Consider the following 22,163-nt stretch of genomic DNA (forward strand, 5'->3'; position numbering starts at 1 on the left):
CTACACACGTATCCAAATAGCTAAAAAACAAATACTATTCCCAGTCGGTGGACATCGAAAACTGAGTGCGTGAACTGTTTGAAGTTTGTTTTAATTGCAGTATTATTGCTTACGTGCCAGAGTCAGTAAATACTTCAGTAATCCAACTCCACGCAAGTAGATCGTCTCAAAATAGAAAACCCGTCACAATCACACACTGCCCAGTACTGCTCTTGGGAGACAACAGCCTTTATAGGCCAAATTTCCCCGAATGTTGCTGGGGTTCAATTCCATGAGGGCCCTGCCTTGGGTGGATGCAGAGTCGAGATCACGCTGCACTGTTACAAACTAATAAGAGGAGCCCCATGTGTTGTATTTCCATCTTGGGGCCTCGGAGATTGCCAGTTAGGGCTGCATTAGGGGCAGTTTTGTGGTGTGGCCTCCTGCCCACTCGAGACTCAAGCACATGATCTAGGCTGATATTTCAGTGTAGTACTGAGGGAGTGCTGCATTGTCGGAGGTGCCGTCTTTCAGATGAGATGTTAAATAGAGACCCTACCTGCCCTTTCATATAGAAGTAATGACTCTATTTGAAGAGCTTTCCCAGTGTCCTGGCCAATAATTATCCCTCAACCACTAAATACAGAATCGAGTCATTTGTAACATTTCTGTTTATGGGACCTTGCAAATTGGCTGCCATGTTTAAATCCAAAGATTGAGCTGCAGGCCCTACATAATGAGTCAAACTACCCAACATGCGGGTCTGTACAATACAACTACAGGCACACTCCAGGCAGTTACAGGTACTCAGGCAATGACTGTACAAGAGACACCAGAGCTGGCAACCTCTGGACTCAACTTCAGTTATCAGAGGCACAGATGGAAAAAAACTTTAAATTTTAAAGAGAATTATTTAATTTATTCAGATATTATTTCAAAACAAAATCCTTATTTCAATTTTAAACTTCTACAGAAATTGGCTAAGTGGTTCAGAATCAGACACCTCAGTACATCAATCAGTTCATGTACTTAATCAAGTATGTGCGCTCAGACAGGTATAATTTACAAGCAGTGTAACTAAGACCGTCATCTGTACAACAAAGTCACTCAGTCTTGATACAATTTAACTCCAAAAGATTAACTCCAAAATATTTTTTTTTTAAATGAGCAAGAGGGTGCATTAGCAACTGAAACATGAAATGAGAAAGTCTATAGGATTATTTCACAGTCTTGTTTGTTGCATCTCGTGGTCCCAAGCCTTACAGTGTTCATGATTGTGAAAAGAGCTTCTTTCATGCAACAACCCATCTTCTATCCTTCAGAATTCAGACGGTACTCAATAATTTGATAAAACTGGTCATAAAGTCAGCATGGTTTCCAATGTAAAAAATAGTCCCTTTGGGTCCATTGTCTCTCCTCCCATAGCATTATACAAAACATCTGGAGACTATAAGCATTTCTCAACTTGAAGGTGGTCCAATTTGTGAGGATTAGATCTGAGAAACAAATATTTAATGTAAGCAGGTAAACCCAAGCATCCTAGGTTAAATCTCATGGGACCAGTGTAACACACCATCTCAGTTGCTCATTCCTGGAAGCCATCTTGGGTCATTCCAACTATTCACCAGCAGGGGTTGCTATATTGATGCTGCCTTTAGTGAATTCTGGGCAGGCTGACATCACTGCAGCTCCACACAGTAATACCCACACAGAAATTTGGATTCCAACTACCGAAGCTCATGGAAAAATTAACCACGAATACAAGTGATGTCATCTTACCCAGAGTGCACTGGAAGTAAAAGGAATAGTGCCCCCTAGTGGTGAACAGATGTTACAGGCTGGTTACAACTGGAACCATTGGGTTTCCTGCAGTGGGGGAGGGGAGAGGAGTTACAAGAATTTAAAGATTTTGAAGCACATCCCTTTCCCATTCAATGTCTGAGAGGATAGGCTCACCCTAGTGTGAAAATGTGTTGCAAGCTGGATCTCTATCGTATCGCAGCACTTGGATCATCTCATACAGAGTTGCTTCAGAGCAAACTATCGAAATACACTTTAAAAAATCCCTTAAATCAGAAGCTGGATTTAAATCCAATTTGATGCTCTGTGTCCGGCCCAGTGATACTCCCAGGATTTGTAATGTCGAGGACGAAACACTCAACCATGTCCCAAAATACACCTACCTCCGAATAAAAACATATAAAATGTAACACTAAATATTACAAACCGTTTAGCACATTAACACAAAAACACAGTTTAAGTTGGGATCTGGGGTTGCTGCCTGATAGTCCCCTAGCGAGTTCCCTATCTCAGCTGTGGCGCTCAACATTTCGGGCTTCTCCCAAGAAAGAATCAGCCCAGACTGGTCTTGGGCACCACCTAGTGTCCACTATGAGAGCTACACTTAAAGTCCTAGGGAATTGATGGCACAATGAGGGAGCAGAGAAATAAAACTGGACAGTTCTACAGAAAGTTCTTCAAATAATTTCACTTTATACGTTAATCAGTTGTGCTGCATTTCAACATCGGAAGACAATTTCCTGGATCGGATCCTGAATTCTTTAATCGCATGAAGGTCTCAATAGTGATGTGATGTATAAAATAATATTCTGCGTTAAACACCGCCCCCCTACCCCCCCACCCCCCACCCGCCGCCCGCCAAACCACATGAAGTTAAATGAAAGATGTGAGATTTGACCGCAATCACAAAGGAGAGACAGGTCCGTTGCTGTTTAATTGTAGTTTCTATAGTTCGGAGAGTCAATGCACAAACCTTTTTTCCCTCCAAACGTATCGAGCGAGTGTCAGAGCAGACGGCTGTTAGTGTCATAGGCAAAAACAAAGAATGGATCTTTTATAACAGTCAGCGCTAAACCCGTCCTTAGAAGCGCAGCCGACAGCTACCTGGCTTTGGGCAGCCTGTTCCTTTCATTCGATTTGCTTTTCATCCCATTTGTTATTTTATTTAGCACACCATTGTGATTGGCCGATGACGCAGACTTCGATTCCATCCTCCCGTCTTCCTCAGTCCCATCACTTTCTTCAGCATCACTCCTTTCATCCTTGTCAATCTACAGTAGACCAAAAAATACTCTCAAATTTTCCACAGGGAGACTCAATTTATTTATACTTTTAAATAATCAGTCACTTGGACTATTCAAGTCCCCAACATCCCCTCCCCTGCCCTTCCTCCACAATCTTTCCGAAAGTCTACATCATTCTGTTAGTCTTGCAATTTCTACCCTGGAAACTTTCCAGTCTCAGTCAGGAGGGAAATGGAACGGCAGAGTGGAGAATAGACAGCCCCCTTCACTGACTGCTTCGGGTTCAGGAATGACCTGACCCTCCCTCCGCCATGGAATCCAACAAGGTCGGGGAAGAAATATGAACAACACTTAATCATGTTTAAATCAAACTGGATCTTTGCACTCTCGCGCACAAGACCTGCAAATTCTAAAAGAATCTCAATGCCTCCTCAGGGACAATCTATTAAGTGAATGTTTTGTTTCATTAAGCTCCTTGGAGCCCTGCACAGTTGGCCACACACTACACTCAGTCCAAAACCAGCCCTGAGCAATGAAACGAGGGTCAAGGCTCCCATGTGAGCCGGGTTCCGATACCAATTCATTATTACCCTTAGTTTCATCATTGGATACGAGGGCATCATTTAGACAGGTGCAGGATTAGGAGTGTGGGAAAATCATCGGAATGGGAAGCAGATATAGTCACTTCTGTGACAACTGGAACAGCTCTGAACCAAACATTACCATTACAGAGACGTGGTTGCAAGGCGACCAAGGCTGGGAACTGAATATTCAGGGGTATTTGACATTTCGGAAGGGTAGGCAGAAAGGAAAAGGAGGTGGGGTAGCTCTTAGTAAAAGATGAGATCACTGCAGTGGTGAGGAATGATATTGGCTCAGAAACTCAAGAGGTAGAATCAGTTTGGGTGGAGATAATAGGGTAAGAAGTCACTGGTGGGAGTAGTCTATAGGCCCCCTAACAGTAGCTATACTGTAGGATAGAGTATAAATCAAGAAATAATGGGGGCTTGTAAGAAAGGTACTGCAATAATCACGGGTGATTTTAATCATCATATAGATTGGACAAATCAAATTGGCAAGGGTAGCCTTGAGGATGAGTTTATAGAATGTATTTGGGATGGTTTCTTAGAGCAATACATTGAGGAACCAACCAGGGAGCAGGCTATTTTAGATCTGGTAATGAGACAGGATTAATTAATGATCTCATAGTAAAGGAACCCCTAGGAAAGAGTGATCATAGCATGGTAGAATTTCAAATTCAGTTTGAAGGTGAGAAGGTCTGAAACTAGTGTTCTAAACTTAAATAAAGGCAATTACAAGGGTATGAGGACAGAGTTAGCTAAAGTGGACTGGGAAAATAGATTAAGGGTAAGATGGTAGATCAGCAGTGGCAGACATTTAAGAAGATATTTCATAAATCTCAGCAAAGGTATATTCCAGTGAGAAAGAAAGGCTCTACGAGAAGGATGCACCATCCGTGGCTAACTAAGGAAGTTAAGGATGGTATCAAATTGAAAGAAAAGGCATACAATGTTGCAAAGATTAGCAGTAGGCCAGAGAATTGGGAAATTTTTACAAACCAGCAAAGGATGACTAAAAAAATTATAAAAGAGGGAGAACATAGAGTATGAGAGTAAACTAGCAAATAATATTAAAAACAGACAGCAAGAGCTTCTCCAGGTATATAAAAAGAAAGCGAGTAGCTAAAAAGTAAACATTGGTCCCTTAGAGGATGAGACTAGGGAATTAATAATGGGAGAGAGAAATGGCACAGATGCTAAACAATTATTTTGGATTGGTCTTCACGGCAGAAGACACTAAAAACATCCCAATAATAATAGATAATCAAGGGGCTATAGGGAGGGAGGAACTTAAAACAATCTCTATCACTAGAGAAAAAGTACTGGGCAAACTAATGGGGCTAAAGGCCGACAAGTCCCCTGGACCTGATGGCCTGCATCCTAGGGTCTTAAAAGAAGTGGCTGCAGAGATAGTGGATGCATTTGGTTGTAATCTACCAAAATTCCCTGGATTCTGGAGAGGTCCCAGCGGATTGGAAAACCGCAAATGTAACGCCACTATTCAAGAAAGGGGGGAGACAGAAAGCAGGAAACTATAGGTCAGTTAGCATAACATCTGTCATTGGGAAAATGCTGGAATCCATTATTAAGGAGGTAATAGTAGGACATTTAGAAAATCATAAGACAATCAAGCAGAATCAACATGGTTTTATGAAAGGGAAATCATGTTTGACAAATTTACTAGAGTTCTTTGAGGATGTAACAAACAGGGTGGATAAAGGGGAACCAGTAGATGTAGTGTATTTGGATTTCCAGAAGGCATTCGATAAGGTGTCACATAAAAGGTTACGGCACAAGATAAGAGCGCACGGGGTTGGGGGTAATTTCTTAGCATGGATAGAGGATTGGTTAACTAACAGAGTAGGGATAAATGGGTCATTTTCCGGTTGGCAATCAGTAACTAGTGGGGTGCCACAGGGATCAGTGCTGGGCCTCAACTATTTTACAATCTATATTAATGACTTGGATGAAGGGACTGAGTGTAATGTAGCCAAATTTGCTGATGATACAAAGATAGGTGGGTTAGCAAGTTGTGAGGAGGACACAAAGAGCCTGCAAAGGGATATAGATAGGCTAAGTGAGTGGGCAAGAAGTTGGCAAATGGAGTATAATGTGGGAAAATATGAGGTTATCCACTTTGGAAGGAAGAATGAAAAAGCAAATTATTTAAATGGAGAGAGACTACAAAATGCTGTGATACAAAGGGATCGGGGGGTCCTAGTACATGAAACACAAAAAGTTAGCATGCCAGTACAAGTAATTAGGAAGGCAAATGGAATGTTGGCCTTTATTGCAAGGGGTATGGAGTATAAAAATAGGGACGTTTTGATGCAACTTTACAGGGCGCTGGTGAGACCACACCTGGAGTACCACGTACAGTTTTAGTCTCCATATTTAAGGAGGGATATACTTGCATTGGAGGCAGTACAGAGAAGGTTCACAAGGTTGATTCCTGGGATGAAGGGGTTGACGTGTGAGGAAAGGTTGAGCAGGTTGGGCCTATACTCATTGGCGTTTAGAAGAATGAGAGGTGCTATTATTGAACCATATAAGATTCTGAGGGAGATTGACAGGGTGGATGCGGAGAGGATGTTTCCCCTAGTGGGGGTATCTAGAACTAGGGGGCATAATTTCAGAATAAGGGGTTGCCCATTTAAGACGGAGATGAGGAGGAATTTCTTCTCTCAGAGGGTCGTGAATCTTTGGAATGCTCTGCCCCAGAGAGCTGTAGAGGCTGAATCATTGAATATATTCAAGGCGGCGATTGACAGACATTTGAACTACAGGGGAGTCAGGGGGTATGGGGAGAGCGGGAAAGTGGTGTTGAGGCCAAGATTGAATCAGCCACGATCTTACTGAATGGCGGAGCAGGCTCGAGAGGCCGATTGGCCGACTCCTGCTCCTGTTTCTTATGTTCTTATGTTCAAACAAGCTCAGCTGGTCAGCCTGGGATCTAGTGGGAGAGAGAGAAATAGTCATTGCTGGAAATACACAGCAGCTCCATCAGGGTTAGAAAAAGGAAAGGCAGGTAAAGATGGAGTGCGGAGCCTTGGTCATGATGATGGACGTGCTGTGTACACCAATTGCTGCTCTGGTTCCCAGTGGACATTAATTCATTGTAGACTGCCCCGTTTTGTCATGAATTGATACCAATTCATTAATCCCACCGAGAGGCTGGTGACATGAACAATGGTGCACTAAGGGGGCTCTTCTGTCATTGGGATGATATTTTTATGGGATGAAGGAGGTAGGTCTGTTTATGAGATGGAGTCGGAGGATAATCTACATAACATATTTACAATGCAAAATACTTTATATGAAAAAAAGTGATTATAGTCTCCTAAATGTTAGAATTGGTGATCTGTCTTGAGAGTCAGGACTCCAGATGGCACTGTTCACAGCAAATTCTAGCTCCATTCATACATGGCCATCTTCTCTCTCATCCAAGAGTTGCCATGATTCTCACCTGGACCTTCTGCTGCTACACGGCAATGACCCTATAACATTCAACAATGGAAGGAGCCAGAGCTTTGGGCAGTTTACTGGATCATCTCGCCCACCGTGCATTTGCAAGATTGAACTCCTTTCCCAAACTTATGGCTTGAGTTGGTGATCAACCGAGCCCAGTGAGGCGAGTTCAAGAACCGACTGTGAAACTGACCCAACTCTGGCAACCAACCAGGTTATGCAGCACCAACCCTAGTTGGGTAGATGTCACCTTCAATCTGCTCAGCATGCATTTCCAACTCATTCCACATGTAGCACATATGATGCATCCTTACCTTCCCAACAAACACGAACTTGACTGCCATTCTCAGGATGAGGTAGGCCCAAAATATGTGCAACAGCTGCAGGACCATCAGGAGAAGATTGAAAAAATAGTAACCAAAGAAGGGCTGGAAAATCTCCATGGAGTAGTAGAAGGTGGTGTAAATTACCCTGCAAATAAAAAACGTCAATAGTTAGCAAAAACAGATGGGTGACAGGGAAAGAAAGCGTCAAACAAGCCAGGAGATTGTGCTCTTGACCTTTAAATTGTTGTGGGCTTCAATTCTCAAATCTGTTGGCTCGTGATTCATGGGTGTATTGGGATTCAGCTCAGTCTCATCTCAATGACAGCGTCCCTTTAGTGATGCAGGGTGGTGGTAGGAAGGATGGTGGCCGGGGGTGGGGTGTGGGGGGGGGGGGGGGGTGTTAACAAAGGTGCTTGTGTGGATTCCGAAGCACAAGTCATGTGCACTACTAAAGGGGTGTAGCGGGGGGTGCCACGATTGATGCTACATGGGTCAAAGTTTAAGTCCACAATTCACCACCAACTTTACTCCCACCTTGGCTGGGTATTAGTGGAGGCAGATTTAAGAGCCAGACACCTAACCACACACAGTGTGAAACAAAACATTGTTGTGGGTAAACCTATAGCTGCTGTAGACAGTTTAACAGTTCCACTAACATTTGCCTGTCTAACCTCATTTGGTGAAATCGCTGTATTTGTAGAGACCTAAGCGAGAAAAGAAAGTTCCCAGAGATACCTCCTGCCCCTAAAACACAGAAGCAGCAGAAACATGCAGTCAACTTTGAATTAAAATTCAAAACTTCCCTCAACCAATGCAGCACAGTCACTGTGCTTATTCAGTCTGCTGGAATCACCCATAGCCCAGTAAACTTTAATAGTGTAAAGGTGCTAGTTGTTCCTTAACAAACCGGTCCCAAGCAGCTGCTGTACCATTAAAGGCCTGATGGTGGCAGCCCTGAGCTTACACAGGCTACTTTACTCAATAGCACCACCTGTGGGATCTCAGTATTACTGCAGCCCTAACGAAGGCCCAATTTAAACCGCCCCAGTCACAAAGGCTGCAATGAACAGGATTCACATCTATGACTTTGTTCAGCTTCAGAGATCGGGCCTTAGGCAAATGGACGTTTAGGTGCTCGATTACTGATCTGTACTTCAGTTTGCGTCATTCTTTAAATGCAGTTGATCTACAAGATTGGCACATTGCCCACTAGGAGCTGACCACTGGGACACACAAAGGGTTTCCACCCAAAAGGTTAACTCGTCTTTACTCTTTCAGATGCTGACTGACAGGTGTGTGCATCCAGCATTTTCCGTTTCAGATTTCTGGGGTCACATTTATCCTGATCCTGAGCAATGTCACTCAAATATTATAATCTCATTGAGGTTCAATAGCAACTTTCAAAAGGGAATTGGATATATACTTAAAAACAAAAAATTTGCAGAACTATGGGAAAAGAGGTGAGTGCAACTAGTTGGCTAGCTCTTTCAAAGAGCCGGCACAGGCACGATGGGCCGATTGGCCTCCTTCTGTGCTGTATGATTCTATAATTTCCCAGGGCTCCTAGAAAAGGTCCAGTCCCGTACGATTCTCAGCCCATGGCAGACTATTCCCTTGGTCCTGTAGCAGTGGAGTTCCTCATTAGCTTCACTGATAATAAAGAAAACTACAGGCCGGTCCGGACATATATACACACACCCACCCCTCCTCCTCCCCCAATCATCAGCACTCTGAACCCTATTGGACAGCCCGCAATTACGCCGTGTGGAAACGCACCACATATGATGTAAAGGAACACTCACATGTTTGGAAAGATGAGGAGTCGTGTAATCAGAAAGACCACTGCAAAGACCACAAACAGCGCGTCACAGCTCCTTCGCCAGCCTGCATAGTTTAACATTTTTGCAAACTGCAAATTAAATAAGACAAGGGATTAATGAACTAAAACTGGTCATGGATTCAGTCCTCAAACTTGGGCTTTATTTCAGATTCCTCCCAACCACAGTCTGCTAGTTAAATATTGGCAAGGTCTAAGCCATTGTCTTCGGTCCCACCACAAACTCCATCCCCTCTAATACAAAAACAAAATACTGCGGATGCTGGAAATCTGAAATAAAAACAAAAAGTGCTGGAGATACTCAGGTCAGGCAGCATCTGTAGAGAGAAAGAAACAGAGTTAATGTTGCCGTTTCCTCTTTCTCCACAGATGCTGCCTGACCTGATGAATATTTCCAGCATTTTCTATTTTTCTTTCAGACTCCATCCTCCTCCCTGGCCACTGTCTGAGGCTGAACCAGACTGTTCGCAACGTCTCTGTCTATTTGACTCGGAGATGAGCTTCCATCCCTATATCCTCTCCATCACCAAGACTGCCTACTTCCACCTCCGTAACATCCCGTCTCTGCCTCACCTCAGCTCATCTGCTGCTGAAACACCTTTGTTACCTCGACTATTGCAATGCTCTCCTGGCCATCCTCTGACCCTGCATAAACTTGAGTTCATCCAAAACTCTGCTGCCCGTATCCTAACTTGCACCAAGTCCAGTTCACCCATCACCCCTGTGTTTGCTGACCTACATTGGCTCCCGGTCCGGCTATGCCACAATTTTAAAATTCTCATTCTGTTGTTCAAATCCTTCCATGGCTTGCCTCTCCCTATCTCGGTAACCTCCTCCAGCCCTACAATTGTCGGAGATCTCTGCGCTCCTCCAATTCTGGCCTCTTGTGCACCACTGATTTCCTTCACTCCACCACTGGTGGCTGTGCCTTCAACTGCCTAGGCCCTAAACCTCTCCACCTCTCGCTCTCCTCCTTTAAGTCGCTCCTTTAAACCTACCACTTTGACCAAGCTTTCGATCACCTGTCCTACTATCTCTATGAGGCTGTGTCAAATTTTGCCTGAAAACACTCCGTGAAGCACCTTGGGATGTTTTACTACGTGAAACACGCTATATAAATGCAAGTTGTTGTTGTCTGTGATGCTGCGATGGGACCTTCAGCAGGGACCCTTCAATCGGACCTTGGAATTAAAGCCCTCACGTCGAGTCCCTGAGCTACCACATCACACACATGGATGGCTTCGGAAAATTCTCTAAACATGGCACAGATTTTAGTGAATCAGTCCTGTCTCTGGCTTCTTGGATGTTACGAAAAGACAGCCATCCGTGGCTAAGTAAAGAAATTAAGGATAGTATTTGACTAAAAACAAGGGCATATAAGGCAGCCAAATCTAGTGGGAGGATAGAGGATTGGGAAAACTTTAAAAGACAGCAAAAAATAACAAAAAGATTGATTATGAAAGGGAAGATAGATTATGAAAGTAAATTAGCAAAACATATAAAAACAGATAGTAAGAGTTTTTATAGTTATATAAAAAGAAAAAGGGTGGCTAAAGTAAATGTTGGTCCCTTAGAGGATGAGACCGGGAAATTAATGGTGGGAAATATGGAGATGGCAAAAACACTGAATGAATATTTTATATCAGTCTTTACAGTAGAAGACACTAAGAATATCCCAACACTGGACAAACAGGGGGCTAAAGGGGGGGGGAGGAGCTAAACACGATCAAAATCACTAAGGAAGTGGTACTCGGTAAAATAACGGGACTCAAGGCGGATAAATCACTTGGACCTGATGGCTTACATCCTAGGGTCTTGAGGGAAGTGGCGGTAGGGATTGTGGATGCATTGGTAATAATTTTCCAAAACTCCCTGGACTCGGCAAAGGTCCCGGCAGACTGGAAAACTGCTAATGTAACACCCTTATTTAAAAAGGGCAGTAGACAGAAGGCTGGAAACTATAGACCGGTTAGCCTAACATCTGTGGTAGGTAAAATTTTGGAGTCCATTATTAAGGAGACAGTAACAGGACATTTGGATAATCAAAATTTAATAGGGCAAAGTCAGCATGGTTTTATGAAGGGGAAGTCATGTTTGACAAATTTGCTGGAGTTCTTTGAGGAAGTAACATATAGGGTGGATAAAGGGGAACCAGTGGACGTAGTGTATTTAGACTTCCAAAAGGCATTTGACAAGGTGCCACACAAAAGATTATTGCTTAAGATAAAAAATCATGGGATTGGGGGTAATATTCTGGCATGGATAGAGGATTGGCTATCTAACAGAAGGCAGAGAGTTGGGATAAATGGTTCATTCTCAGACTGGCAATCAGTAACTAGTGGTGTTCCGCAGGGGTCAGTGCTGGGTCCCCAACTCTTTACAATCTATATTAACGATTTGGAGGAGGGGACCGAGTGTAACATATCAAAGTTTGCAGATGATACTAAGATGGGAGGGAAAGTAGTGAGTGAGGAGGACATAAAAAACCTGCAAGGGGACATAGACAGGCTAAGTAAGTGGGCAGAGATTTGGCAGATGGAATACAATACTGGGAAGTGTGAGGTTATGCACTTTGGCAGGAAAAATCGTAGTGCAAGTTATTATCTTAATGGCAAGAAACTGGAAAGTACTGAAGTACAAAGGGATCTGGGGGTCCTGGTGCACAAAACTCAAAAGGTTAGTACGCAGGTGCAGCAAGTGATTAAGAAGGCCAATGGAATGTTGGCTTTCATTGCTAGGGGGATAGAATATAAAAATAGGGAGGTATTGCTTCAGTTGTACAAGGTATTGGTGAGACCGCACCTGGAATACTGCGTACAGTTTTGGTGTCCATACTTAAGAAAGGAGATACTTGCTCTCGAGTCAGTACAAAGAAGGTTCACTCGGTTAATCCCGGGGATGAGGGGATGGACATATGAGGAGAGGTTGAGTAGATTGGGACTCTACTCATTGGAGTTCAGAAGAATGAGAGGTGATCTTATTGAAACATAAGATTGTGAAGGGGTTGGATCGGGTGGATGCGGTGAGGATGTTCCCGATGATGGGTGAAACTAGAACTAGGGGGCATAGTCTTAGAATAAGGGGCTGCTCTTTCAAAACTGAGATGAGGAGGAACTACTTCACTCAGAGGGTGGTAGGTCCATGGAATATGCTGCCCCAAAAAGCTGTAGAAGCTACATCATTACATAAATTTAAAACAGAAATAGACAGTTTCCTAGAAGTAAAGGGAATTAAGGGTTACGGGGAGCGGGCAGGAATTTGGACATGAGTCTAGGTTCGGATCGGTCATGGCCCTGTGGGTAGCGGAGCGGGCCCAGGGGCCGTGTAGCCTGATCCTGCTCCTATTTCGTGTGTCTAATTCTGTTAGATTCAGGAGATGGTTCTGTGATAGTGGATTGGCGGTTAGGATCAGATCAGCCATGATCTTATTGAATGGCGGAGCAGGCTCGAGGGGCCGATTGGCCTACTCCTGCTCCTATTTCTTATGTTCTTATGGTACTTTCTGGTGAGCAGCGAGGGCTGGGGAAAAAGTGAGGACCAGCACTGAGCACTTGTGTGAGGAGATGTGGGTACGAACCAATTGTACCCTCCACACAACTCCGAACCCATCTAGGATCAGCTAACCCAGCACAGACTGGTGGTCACGCCAGTCACCTTCTGGATGTGTGACTCAGTAATGGTGCATTAATCCATTGAGCCAGCAGGGAGCTCATACATGACACTTTTGTGCCCATACGTTCATTGTGGCTGGTAAGATTCCAGGCATCGATGATCAACAGATCAAAATTCCAACAGCAAGTTCCAAACCTGACCTCAGATTCAAAACGTACAATTTTTTCACCAGCCACTTATTGGTGGTTTGGATCCTTTGCCTTCCCCACCATCATCCCCCTAACCTTAATCTGCAACTTAACTCAACATCCAAATTCCAGACTGATCCGATCTGGGCAAATGGGGACATATCCCGAGAGACCAATGGGATACGAGTATCCCTACAGCTATCTTCAGCTCACCTCCATTATATAATCAGATGCATCATGGAGCACCATCACCAGGGTCCCCACCCGGATGTAGTTTGCACAGTAGGAGAAGCCAATCAGAAAGATGGTGGCAATGTGGTGAATGATCTGCTCCTTGAAGTCCTGCAGCAGGAAACGAAAATATAATCAATTCAATTCCAGGTCAGAGCTAGCAGAGCACACAGCCCTTTGGATGGGGGTCTTAATCAGGTTAAAAGCTGTCCAGTGCCTTCGATGAAGGAGAATCTCAGACTCATCAGGGAGACAATCTCTCCTCACAACCAGGATCAGCTGTCCCCAGAGTCCGCACATTTCTCCCCAGCGTCAGACTGCGGTTACCAGCACCTGATCTCCTGGATGGACACAGGTTCAAATGAGTTTGGGCAATTTCCATCCAGATCTCAGTGGCCATATCCTACAGCTCCAATTTGCCAAAATCATTCAGAGGCCACAGGACAGCGAATATGGGAAATGGAAATATGTCTGACTGGTGCAGGAGGGGATACGTTTGAGGTTGGAGCCGAGGCACATGACTCGACTGTTCCAATGCTCTCCTGGCCGGACTCTCATTTTCCACCTTTCGTAGAATGTAGAATTTATTCAAAAGGAGTCAATCATGACCCTCCCTTTGGTGCAGTACTGGGGGGTGTTGGCACACATTGAACACCTGACCCCAGCAAGCATGAAAAATTAAAATCACACTCATAACATTGTAACATATAATATGGGACTTTGTTTATTTCACTAAAATCCTGAAAAAGTGCTCATGAACCGGTTTAAATGTCGATGAAAACCAACAGGAGATCTCCTGCACTGTACATCTGAAAACATGGCTCAAAAATAAATGATAATTCCTGCATGTATATAGCAACCAATCACATGGGAATGTCACATAACATTTCCTACTTTTACACTGGAGAGGGGGCAGGAGTCCAGAAAAACAGCCTAACAGAGCTGATATCAAGGCTCACTGCACTGCCTCCTACTTGCATTCTTTCTCGGCATTCAAAATGCCACACCTCCCTCAGCCTTCTGCAATCTGCAGGCTTTTAAAATCCAAGTTAGGTGTCAGCTAACCAATACTTGCCCAGTTATCTCATCTCTATGCTTTCCAACCTTGCTTGCGCCCTGCGCGGTGGGGACCGGGCCCTTCCCCCGGCGCCCTGCGCGGTGGGGACCGGGCCCTTCCCTTGGCGCCCTACGCGGTGGGGACCGGGCCCTTCCCCTGGCGCGGTGGAGACCGGGCCCTACCCCTGGCGCCCGGCGCGGTGGGTACCGGGCCCTTCCCCCGGCGCCCTGCGTGGTGGGGACCGGGCCCTTCCCTTGGCGCCCTACGCGGTGGGGACCAGGCCCTTCCCCCGGCGCCCTGCGTGGTGGGGACCGGGCCCTTCCCTTGGCGCCCTACGCGGTGGGGACCAGGCCCTTCCCCCGGCGCAGTGGAGACCGGGCCCTACCCCTGGCGCCCGGCGCGGTGGGGACCTATAAAGACAACTTCAAGTGCAGCGGATGACCTTACTATAAATATTTATTTATTAAGGCTCTTGATTGCAACAATCAAACATGGAAGTTTCAGAAATGTATCCGGTTCTGAATTCTTTTACGAAACTGGTCGCCCAACCACAAACCCCTGGACCAGCAGACCTGTCCTGCAGGAGCTGCCTCAAACATTTCAGACTCGGACACCGACAGTTATGGGATTTGGTGACTGAGATTTTACTGGTCGATCGAGTGTAGCCACAGTGCTGTGGTACCAAGACTTCAGCAACAGTAGCACAAGGTGATATCGACTGCACCGGCTTAGGGTGAGGATTCTATTCTTTGTTGTGTGATGCTGAAACAGGCCACTGAAAGATCACCTAGTCCCATTGGTAATTGTTCAAGGGGCTCTTGGGTCTATAGAAGCTAGTCACGTCATGAGTGGCCAAATATTCCCCATCAAAAGTGGGCCGACTGTGTTTGCAAACCAGAGTAATCTTTACCGCAGAAACAATTCAAAGCTGTGGGATCTTATTTATCTAGGCCATAGATAAATCAGACCTGGAGATAATGAAACGATAAATAGAAACTGGGATTGAGAGATAAGTGTTTAAAGTAAAGTCAAACACACCATATCAGATTTAGTCTACAAACCAGTTCCACTGCTTACACAGAATGTTTAACATCTGTGCATCAGAACATACCATCTGGCTGTCCTTACATTACAGGGAGCTTATATCAGCGGGCAAGATGTTAACATTGATCATCAGTGATGGGCCAGCTGGTCACTTACCTTCCTCTTTACATCCAACGAGACCCTGAAGAGGAGTGACCAGTAGAAAGCCAATTCTATCATATAGTACCAGTACTGGGAGGGCAACAACACCTGAAACACAACCAGCAGCTTGAGAGAGACACACAAATGGGGCTAAATGCTGAAACCAAATACAAGAAAACTAGATTTGACCCATCCCACAAAAAGGGGGAAGACAATTAGAGAGTCAATGACCATCTGGGATTGGCCCACAACTGAGCAGCACAGAGAGGTCGTAGTGCAGAAATTGCATGATCATCTTTTCTGCAGAACTGATTTGATCACAGGTTGAGGGCGGCTATTGGGCCCATCCCAGCTCATCTGTCCAGAGACAAAATCCCTCCGCTCTCCCTCAGCATCCGGTTTCTTAAACATTTCCAGGGTTTTGCATCCATCACTCTTCCTGCTCCCAGTCCTTTCCCCAGGATGTGGGTGACACTGGCCAGGCAGCATCATTGCTTTAAATCGGAGTCAACCAGTGTGTGGGCCAGACCAGGTGGCAGCTACAATTCTATGAAGCAGCACGGTGGCATAGTGGTTAGCACTGTTGCCTCACAGCGCCAGGGACCCGGGTTCAAATCCGGCCTCGGGTGACTGTCTGTGTGGAGTTTGCACATTCTCCCCGTGTTTGCGTGGGTTTTCTCCGGGTGCTCCGGTTTCCTCCCACAGTCCAAAGATGTGCGGGTTAGGTTGATTGGCCATGATAAAAAAATTGACCCTTAGTGTTAGGGGGGATTAAATATGTGGGGTTACGGGGTTACAGGGGTGGGGCTTGGGTGGGATGGCTGTCGGTGTAGGGACCGGGTGCTAGGGTTTGGATGATCAGCCATGATCTCATTGAATGGCGGAGCAAGCTCGAAGGGCCGAATGGCCTACTCCTGCTCCTAGTTTCTATGTTTCTATGAGTTGGGTTTTCACAATCCAGCAGCTTTCACGCTGACCTGTTCTGGCCATCCCACAAATTACCAGTTTTATTGAAGTCAGTTCCAATTGCCATGCTGATTTGAACCAACCTAGGTTGTTAGTCCAGTACAATAACCATTACAGTACTGTACCCCTTATCTGTACCAGAATCTTTTATACATTTACAGTTTCACCTCAGACACGAAAGAGCCCCAGTTTCTCTAGTCTTCACCAGAACTCAACCTTTTTGATGCCAGGAGGTCAACCTTGTGGCTCTGGCCCAACTGTGCAGTTTCAGTCACTGAGGCAGAGAGAGAGAACACGGTGCTCAAGATGCAGTTCGATCAGAACAGTGCGCATTTAAAGCTCGACATCCTCTGGTGTGGATTTAACAATATCAATCCAACCCATTGAGGACATTGTCGGGGATGGGCAGACCGCACAAGAGGACTGGTGGGCCAGTTGAAGCATCACTCTTTGGATTAAAATATTTACTTTGGAAACACAGCAGGTACATACTTGCTGAGGGTATCCTTTCCAGCACTCCTTTTGATCCCAGAACCATGGTTTCTGTAAAAAAAAGACAAGTGTGTTGCAATGACTGACAACCAGATTGGATAGGTGGGTGAAGGAAATGTTGATAAAGGGATATGGGAACAGGGCAAGTAAATGTGATTAGAACTATTTGCTTGCATGGTGGTTTAATGCAGACAGACTGAATGGGCCAAATGGCCTGTTTCCCTGTTGTAACTTCTAATGATTTCTATAACCAGCGAGGACCCAACAATTGAAGCACAAGAGCTGGTCGCAGCCAACTGGACTCATGCTGGAACCTTGATGACGGCCTTAGTAATATTGTTGCACGTGGCTATATTCAAGAGTCCTACGCAATTGTCCAGGATACTAGAAATACACTCAATAGAAACATAGAAGATAGGAGCAGGAGTAGGCCATTTGGCCCCTCAAGCCTACTCTGCCATTCAATGAGATCATGGCTGATCATCCAAACTCAGTACCCTGTCCCTGCCTTCTCCCCATATCCCTTGATCCCTTTAGCCTTAAGAAATATATCTAACTCCTTCTTGAATATATTTAATGAATTGGCCTCAACTGCCTTCTGTGGTAGAGAATTCCACAGGTTCACCACTCTCTGGGTGAAGAAATTCCTCCTCATCTCTGTCCTAAATGGCTTACCCCTTATCCTTAGACTGTGACCCCTGGTTCTGGACTCCCCCGCCATCAGGAACATCCTCCTGCATCTAGTCTGTCTAGTCCTGTTAGAATTTTATAAGTTTCAATGAGATCCCCTCTCATTCTTCTAAACTCCAGCGAATATAAGCCCAATCGACCCAATCTCTCCTCATACGTCATTCCTGCCATCCCAGGTATCAGTCTGGTGAATCTTCGCTGCACTCCTTCCATGGCAAGAACATCCTTCCTCAGATAAGGCGACCAAAACTGCACACAATACTCAAGGTGTGGTCTCACCAAGGCCCTGTACAACTACAGCAAGACATCCTTGTTCCTGTACTCAAACCCTCTCGCTACGAAGGCCAACATACCATTTGCCTTCTTAACCGCCTGCTGCACCTGCATGCTTACCTTCAGCGACTGGTGCACAAGGACACCCAGGTCTCGTTGCAATTCCCCTTCTCCCAATCTATTGCCGTTCAGATAATAATCTGCCTTCCTGTTTTTGCCACCAAAGTGGATAGCCTCGCATTTATCCACATTATACTGCATCTGCCATGTATCTGCCCAATCACCCAACCTGTCCAAATCATACTGGAGTTTCTCAGCATCCTCCTCACAGCACACATGCCCACCCAGCTTTGGGTCGTCTGCAAACTTGGAGATATTACATCTAGTTCCCTCGTCTAGATCATTTATATTGTGAATTGCTGGGGTCCTAGGACCGATCCTTGCGGTACGCCACTAGTCACTGCCTGCCACTCGGAAAAAGACCTGTTTATTCCAACTCTTTGCTTCCTGTCTGCCAACCAGTTCTCTATCCAAGTCAGTACCTTGCCCCCAATCCCATGTGCCTTAACTTTACACGCTAATCTCTTATGCGGGACCTTATCGAAAGCCTTCTGAAAGTCCAAATACACCACATCCACTGGTTCTCCCTTATTTATTCTACCAGTTACATCCTCAAAAAATTCCAGTAGATTAGTCAATTTACCTTTTGTAAATCCATGTTGACTTTGTCCGATCCTGTCACTGTTTTCCAAGTGCTCTGCTATTATATCTTTTATAATGGACTCTAGCATTTTCCCCACTACCGATGTCAGGCTTACCAGTCTATAATTCCCCGTTTTCTCTCTACCAACTTTTTTGAATAGTGGGGTAACATTAGCTACCCTCCAATCTATGGGAACTGTTCCAGATTCTATAGAATTTTGGAAGATGACCAGCAATGCATCTACTATTTCTAGGGCCACTTCCTTAAGTACCCTAGCATGTAGATTATCAGGCCCTGGGGATTTATCGGCCTTTAATCCCGTCAATTTCCCCAACACCATTTCCCTACAAATACTGATTTCATTCAGTTCCTCCTTCTCATTAGACCCTATGTTCCCCGACATCTTTGGGAGTTTATTTATTTGTGTCCTCCTTTGTGAAGACAGAACCAAAGTATGTATTTAATTGGTCTGCCATTCCTTTGTTCCCCATTATAAATTCCCGTGATTCTGACTGCAAGGGACCTACGGTTGACTTCACCAATCTTTTTCTCTTCACATATCTATAGAAGCTTTTACAGTCAGTTTTTATGTTCCCTGAAAGCTTACTCTCATACTCTATTTTCCCCCTCTTAATTAATCCCTTTGTCCTCCTTTGGTGAATCCTAAACTGCTCCCGATCCTCAGGTTTACTGTTTTTTCTGGCCAATTTATATGTCTTCTCCTTGGATCTTATGCTATCCCTAATTTCCCTTGTTAGCCACGGTTGAGTCACCTTTTTTGTTTTATTTTTATGCCAAATTCTGTAGTTCATCCATGCGATCTTTAAATGTTTGCCATTGCCTATCCACCATCAACCCTTTGAGTAACATTCTCCAATCAATCGTACCCACCTCGCGCCTCATACCATCGTAGTTTCCTTTATTTAAATTCAGGACCCTAGTCTCTGAGTCAACTACTTCACTCTCCATCTTAATGAAGAATTCTATCATATTATGATCACTCCACCCCAAGGGGCCTCGCACAACAAGATTGCTAATTATTCCTTTCTCATTACATAATACCCAGTCTAAAATGGCCTGATCTCTAGTTGGTTCCTCGACATATTGGTCCAGAAAACCATCCCGTATACACTCCAGGAATTCCTCCTCCACAGTATTGTTACTAATTTGGTTAGCCCAATCTATATGTAGATTAAAGTCAGCCATGATAACTGCACGCGTCTCTAATTTCCCATTTAATGCCATCCCCAACCTCCGCATTACTGTTTGTGGGTCTGTATACAACTCCCACTAATGTTTTCTGCCCCTTGGTATCTCTCAGCTCTACCCATACAGATTCCACATCATCAGAGCTAATATCCTTCCTTACAATTGTGTTAATCTCCTCTTTAACCAGCAATGCTACCCCACCTCCTTTTCGCCTGACTTTCCTGAATATTGAATACTCCTGGATGTTGAGTTCCCAGCCTTGGTCACCCTGGAGCCATGTTTCCGTAATCCCAATCATATCATATCCATTTACATCTATTTGCGCAGCTAATTCATCCACCTTATTACGAATGCTCCTCGCATTAAGACACAAAGCCTTCAGGCTTGTTTTTTTAAACACACTTAGACCTTTTAGAATTATTATTTACTGTGGTCATGTTTGATTTAAACCCTCAATTTCTCTGACTGCCACTTTTGCTTTTCTCCTTTCTGTCTTTTGCTTCTATCCTGGTTTCCCTTTCCTCTGTCTCCCTGCACAGGTTCCCAACCCCCTGCTATTTTAGTTTAAACCCTCCCCCCACAGCACTAGCAAACGCTTCCCCTAGGACATCGGTCCCGGTCCTGCCCAGGTGCATACCGCCCAGTTTGTACTGGTCCCACCTCCCCCAGAACCAGTTCCAATGTCCCAGGAATTTGAATCCCTCCCCCTTGCACCATTCCTCTAGCCACGTATTCATCTGAAATATCCTTCTATTTCTACTCTGACTAGCACGTGGCACTGGTAGCAATCCTGAGATTACTACTTTTGAGGTCCTATTTTTTAAATTTACCTCCTAACTCCCTATATTCAGCTTTTAGGACCTCATCCCGGTTTTTACCTATATCGTTGGTACCTATATGCACCACGACAACTGGCTGTTCACCCTCCCCTTCCAAAATGCTCTGCAGCCGCTCCGAGACATCCTTGACCCTTGCACCAGGGAGGCAACATACCATCCTGGAGTCTCGTTTGCAGCCGCAGAAACGCCTATCTATTCTCCTTACAATAGAATCCCCTATAACTATAGCTCTCCCACTCTTTTTCCTCCCGTCCTGTGCAGCAGAACCACCCACGGTGTCAGGAAGTTGGCTGCTGCTGTCTTCCCCTGATAAGCCATCTCCCTCAACAATATCCAAAGTGGTATATCTGTTTGAGAGGGGGGATGGCCACAGGGGACCCCTGTACTACCTGCCTGCGCCTACTCTGTCTGGCGGTCACCCATTCCCTTCCTGCCTGTGCAGCCTTTACCTGCGGTGTGACCAACTCATTAAACGTGCTATCCACGATGTCCTCAGCATCACAAATGCTCCAGTATGTATCCATTCACAGCTCCAGCGCTGCAATGCGGTCTGCCAATAGCTGCAGCTGGATACACTTCCCGCACACATGGTCAGCGTTCCTCTTCCTCATTTTCTTCCCTCTTTAGGTCCTCCCTTAGGATTCATCAACACAGATTGCAGGCAAGCAGGTACAGCCTCTGCCATGTTAGTTCGTGACATGATAGCTGTTAATGTTGCTGCGATCATCATTCACACATCATCTAGTGCCATTTTTTGTTTCTTAACTTGTCCCGTTACCTCTCCTTTTGCCTTGCACCATCATCCCTTTTGTCAGTCAATCTCTCCTGCCTTCCATCCTATCATAGACCTTCCCTTTGTTCTTTCCTCCCCTCCTCCCTGCCCCAGCTTAAAAAACTCTTCCCTAACCTTTTCCAGTTCTGACGAAGAGTTTGACCCGAAACGTTGACTGTGTTTCTCTCTCCTCGATGCTGCCTGACCTGCTGAGTGTTTCCAGCACTTTGTTATTTCAGATTTCCAGCATCCGCAGTATTTTGCTATAGTTAGTGAGTAGCTTCTGCGAGGTATGTATGGGTGGGACAGGGGGCTGGGCCACCACCCCTTCTTTGGGTGGGGGTGCGAGCTCCTCAGATACGGTCAGCTCCGACAGAAAGGAGAACTGAGCAGCTGGGAGATCTGTGAAACCTTCCCCTCTACTGAGCACCAAGTTGGTCCGTAAAGTGGTTTAGAAGACCAGGATTAACTCTTACTTGCACACGCCCTTTCTCTTGCATCTGCAAAGCACAATTACTACAGGCAGTTATCCAATTCAGAAGGACACTCTAAAGTTTACAACATTGGATGTGCTCATGTGGTGGAATAAGCCTTACATTCGGTGCAATACCCAACAGAAGTGGGATCACAACTCCCCCAGTGGCAGGGCTGGAGAAGTCTGCACTTAGCTGAGCCACGCTAAGCAGAAGATCTTGGGCTCCATCTATGCTG

General features: G+C 45.2%; 1 protein-coding gene across 6 annotated transcripts in view; it reads right to left on the bottom strand.

The window, feature by feature from the left end:
* Positions 1 to 876: 876 nt before the first annotated feature.
* cers4a (ceramide synthase 4a) overlaps positions 877 to 22,163 on the bottom strand; it is a 136,220-nt gene continuing 114,933 nt past the window's right edge. For all 6 annotated transcript variants that reach the window (XM_086004782.1, XM_086004781.1, XM_086004779.1 and 3 more), the window contains 6 exons: positions 16,967 to 17,017; positions 15,524 to 15,616; positions 13,249 to 13,377; positions 9,201 to 9,307; positions 7,387 to 7,543; positions 877 to 3,050 (listed from right to left, as the gene is read on the bottom strand). In XM_086004782.1, coding sequence (XP_085860908.1) covers positions 2,880 to 3,050; positions 7,387 to 7,543; positions 9,201 to 9,307; positions 13,249 to 13,377; positions 15,524 to 15,616; positions 16,967 to 17,017 — 708 coding nt within the window. In that variant the 3' untranslated portion in view covers positions 877 to 2,879. The remainder of the gene's footprint in view (positions 3,051 to 7,386; positions 7,544 to 9,200; positions 9,308 to 13,248; positions 13,378 to 15,523; positions 15,617 to 16,966; positions 17,018 to 22,163) is intronic.

Source organism: Somniosus microcephalus, chromosome 13 (assembly GCF_052327205.1).
Source record: "Somniosus microcephalus isolate GS21.2 chromosome 13, FLI_Smic_1.0, whole genome shotgun sequence".
NCBI classification, from domain to species: domain Eukaryota; kingdom Metazoa; phylum Chordata; class Chondrichthyes; order Squaliformes; family Somniosidae; genus Somniosus; species Somniosus microcephalus.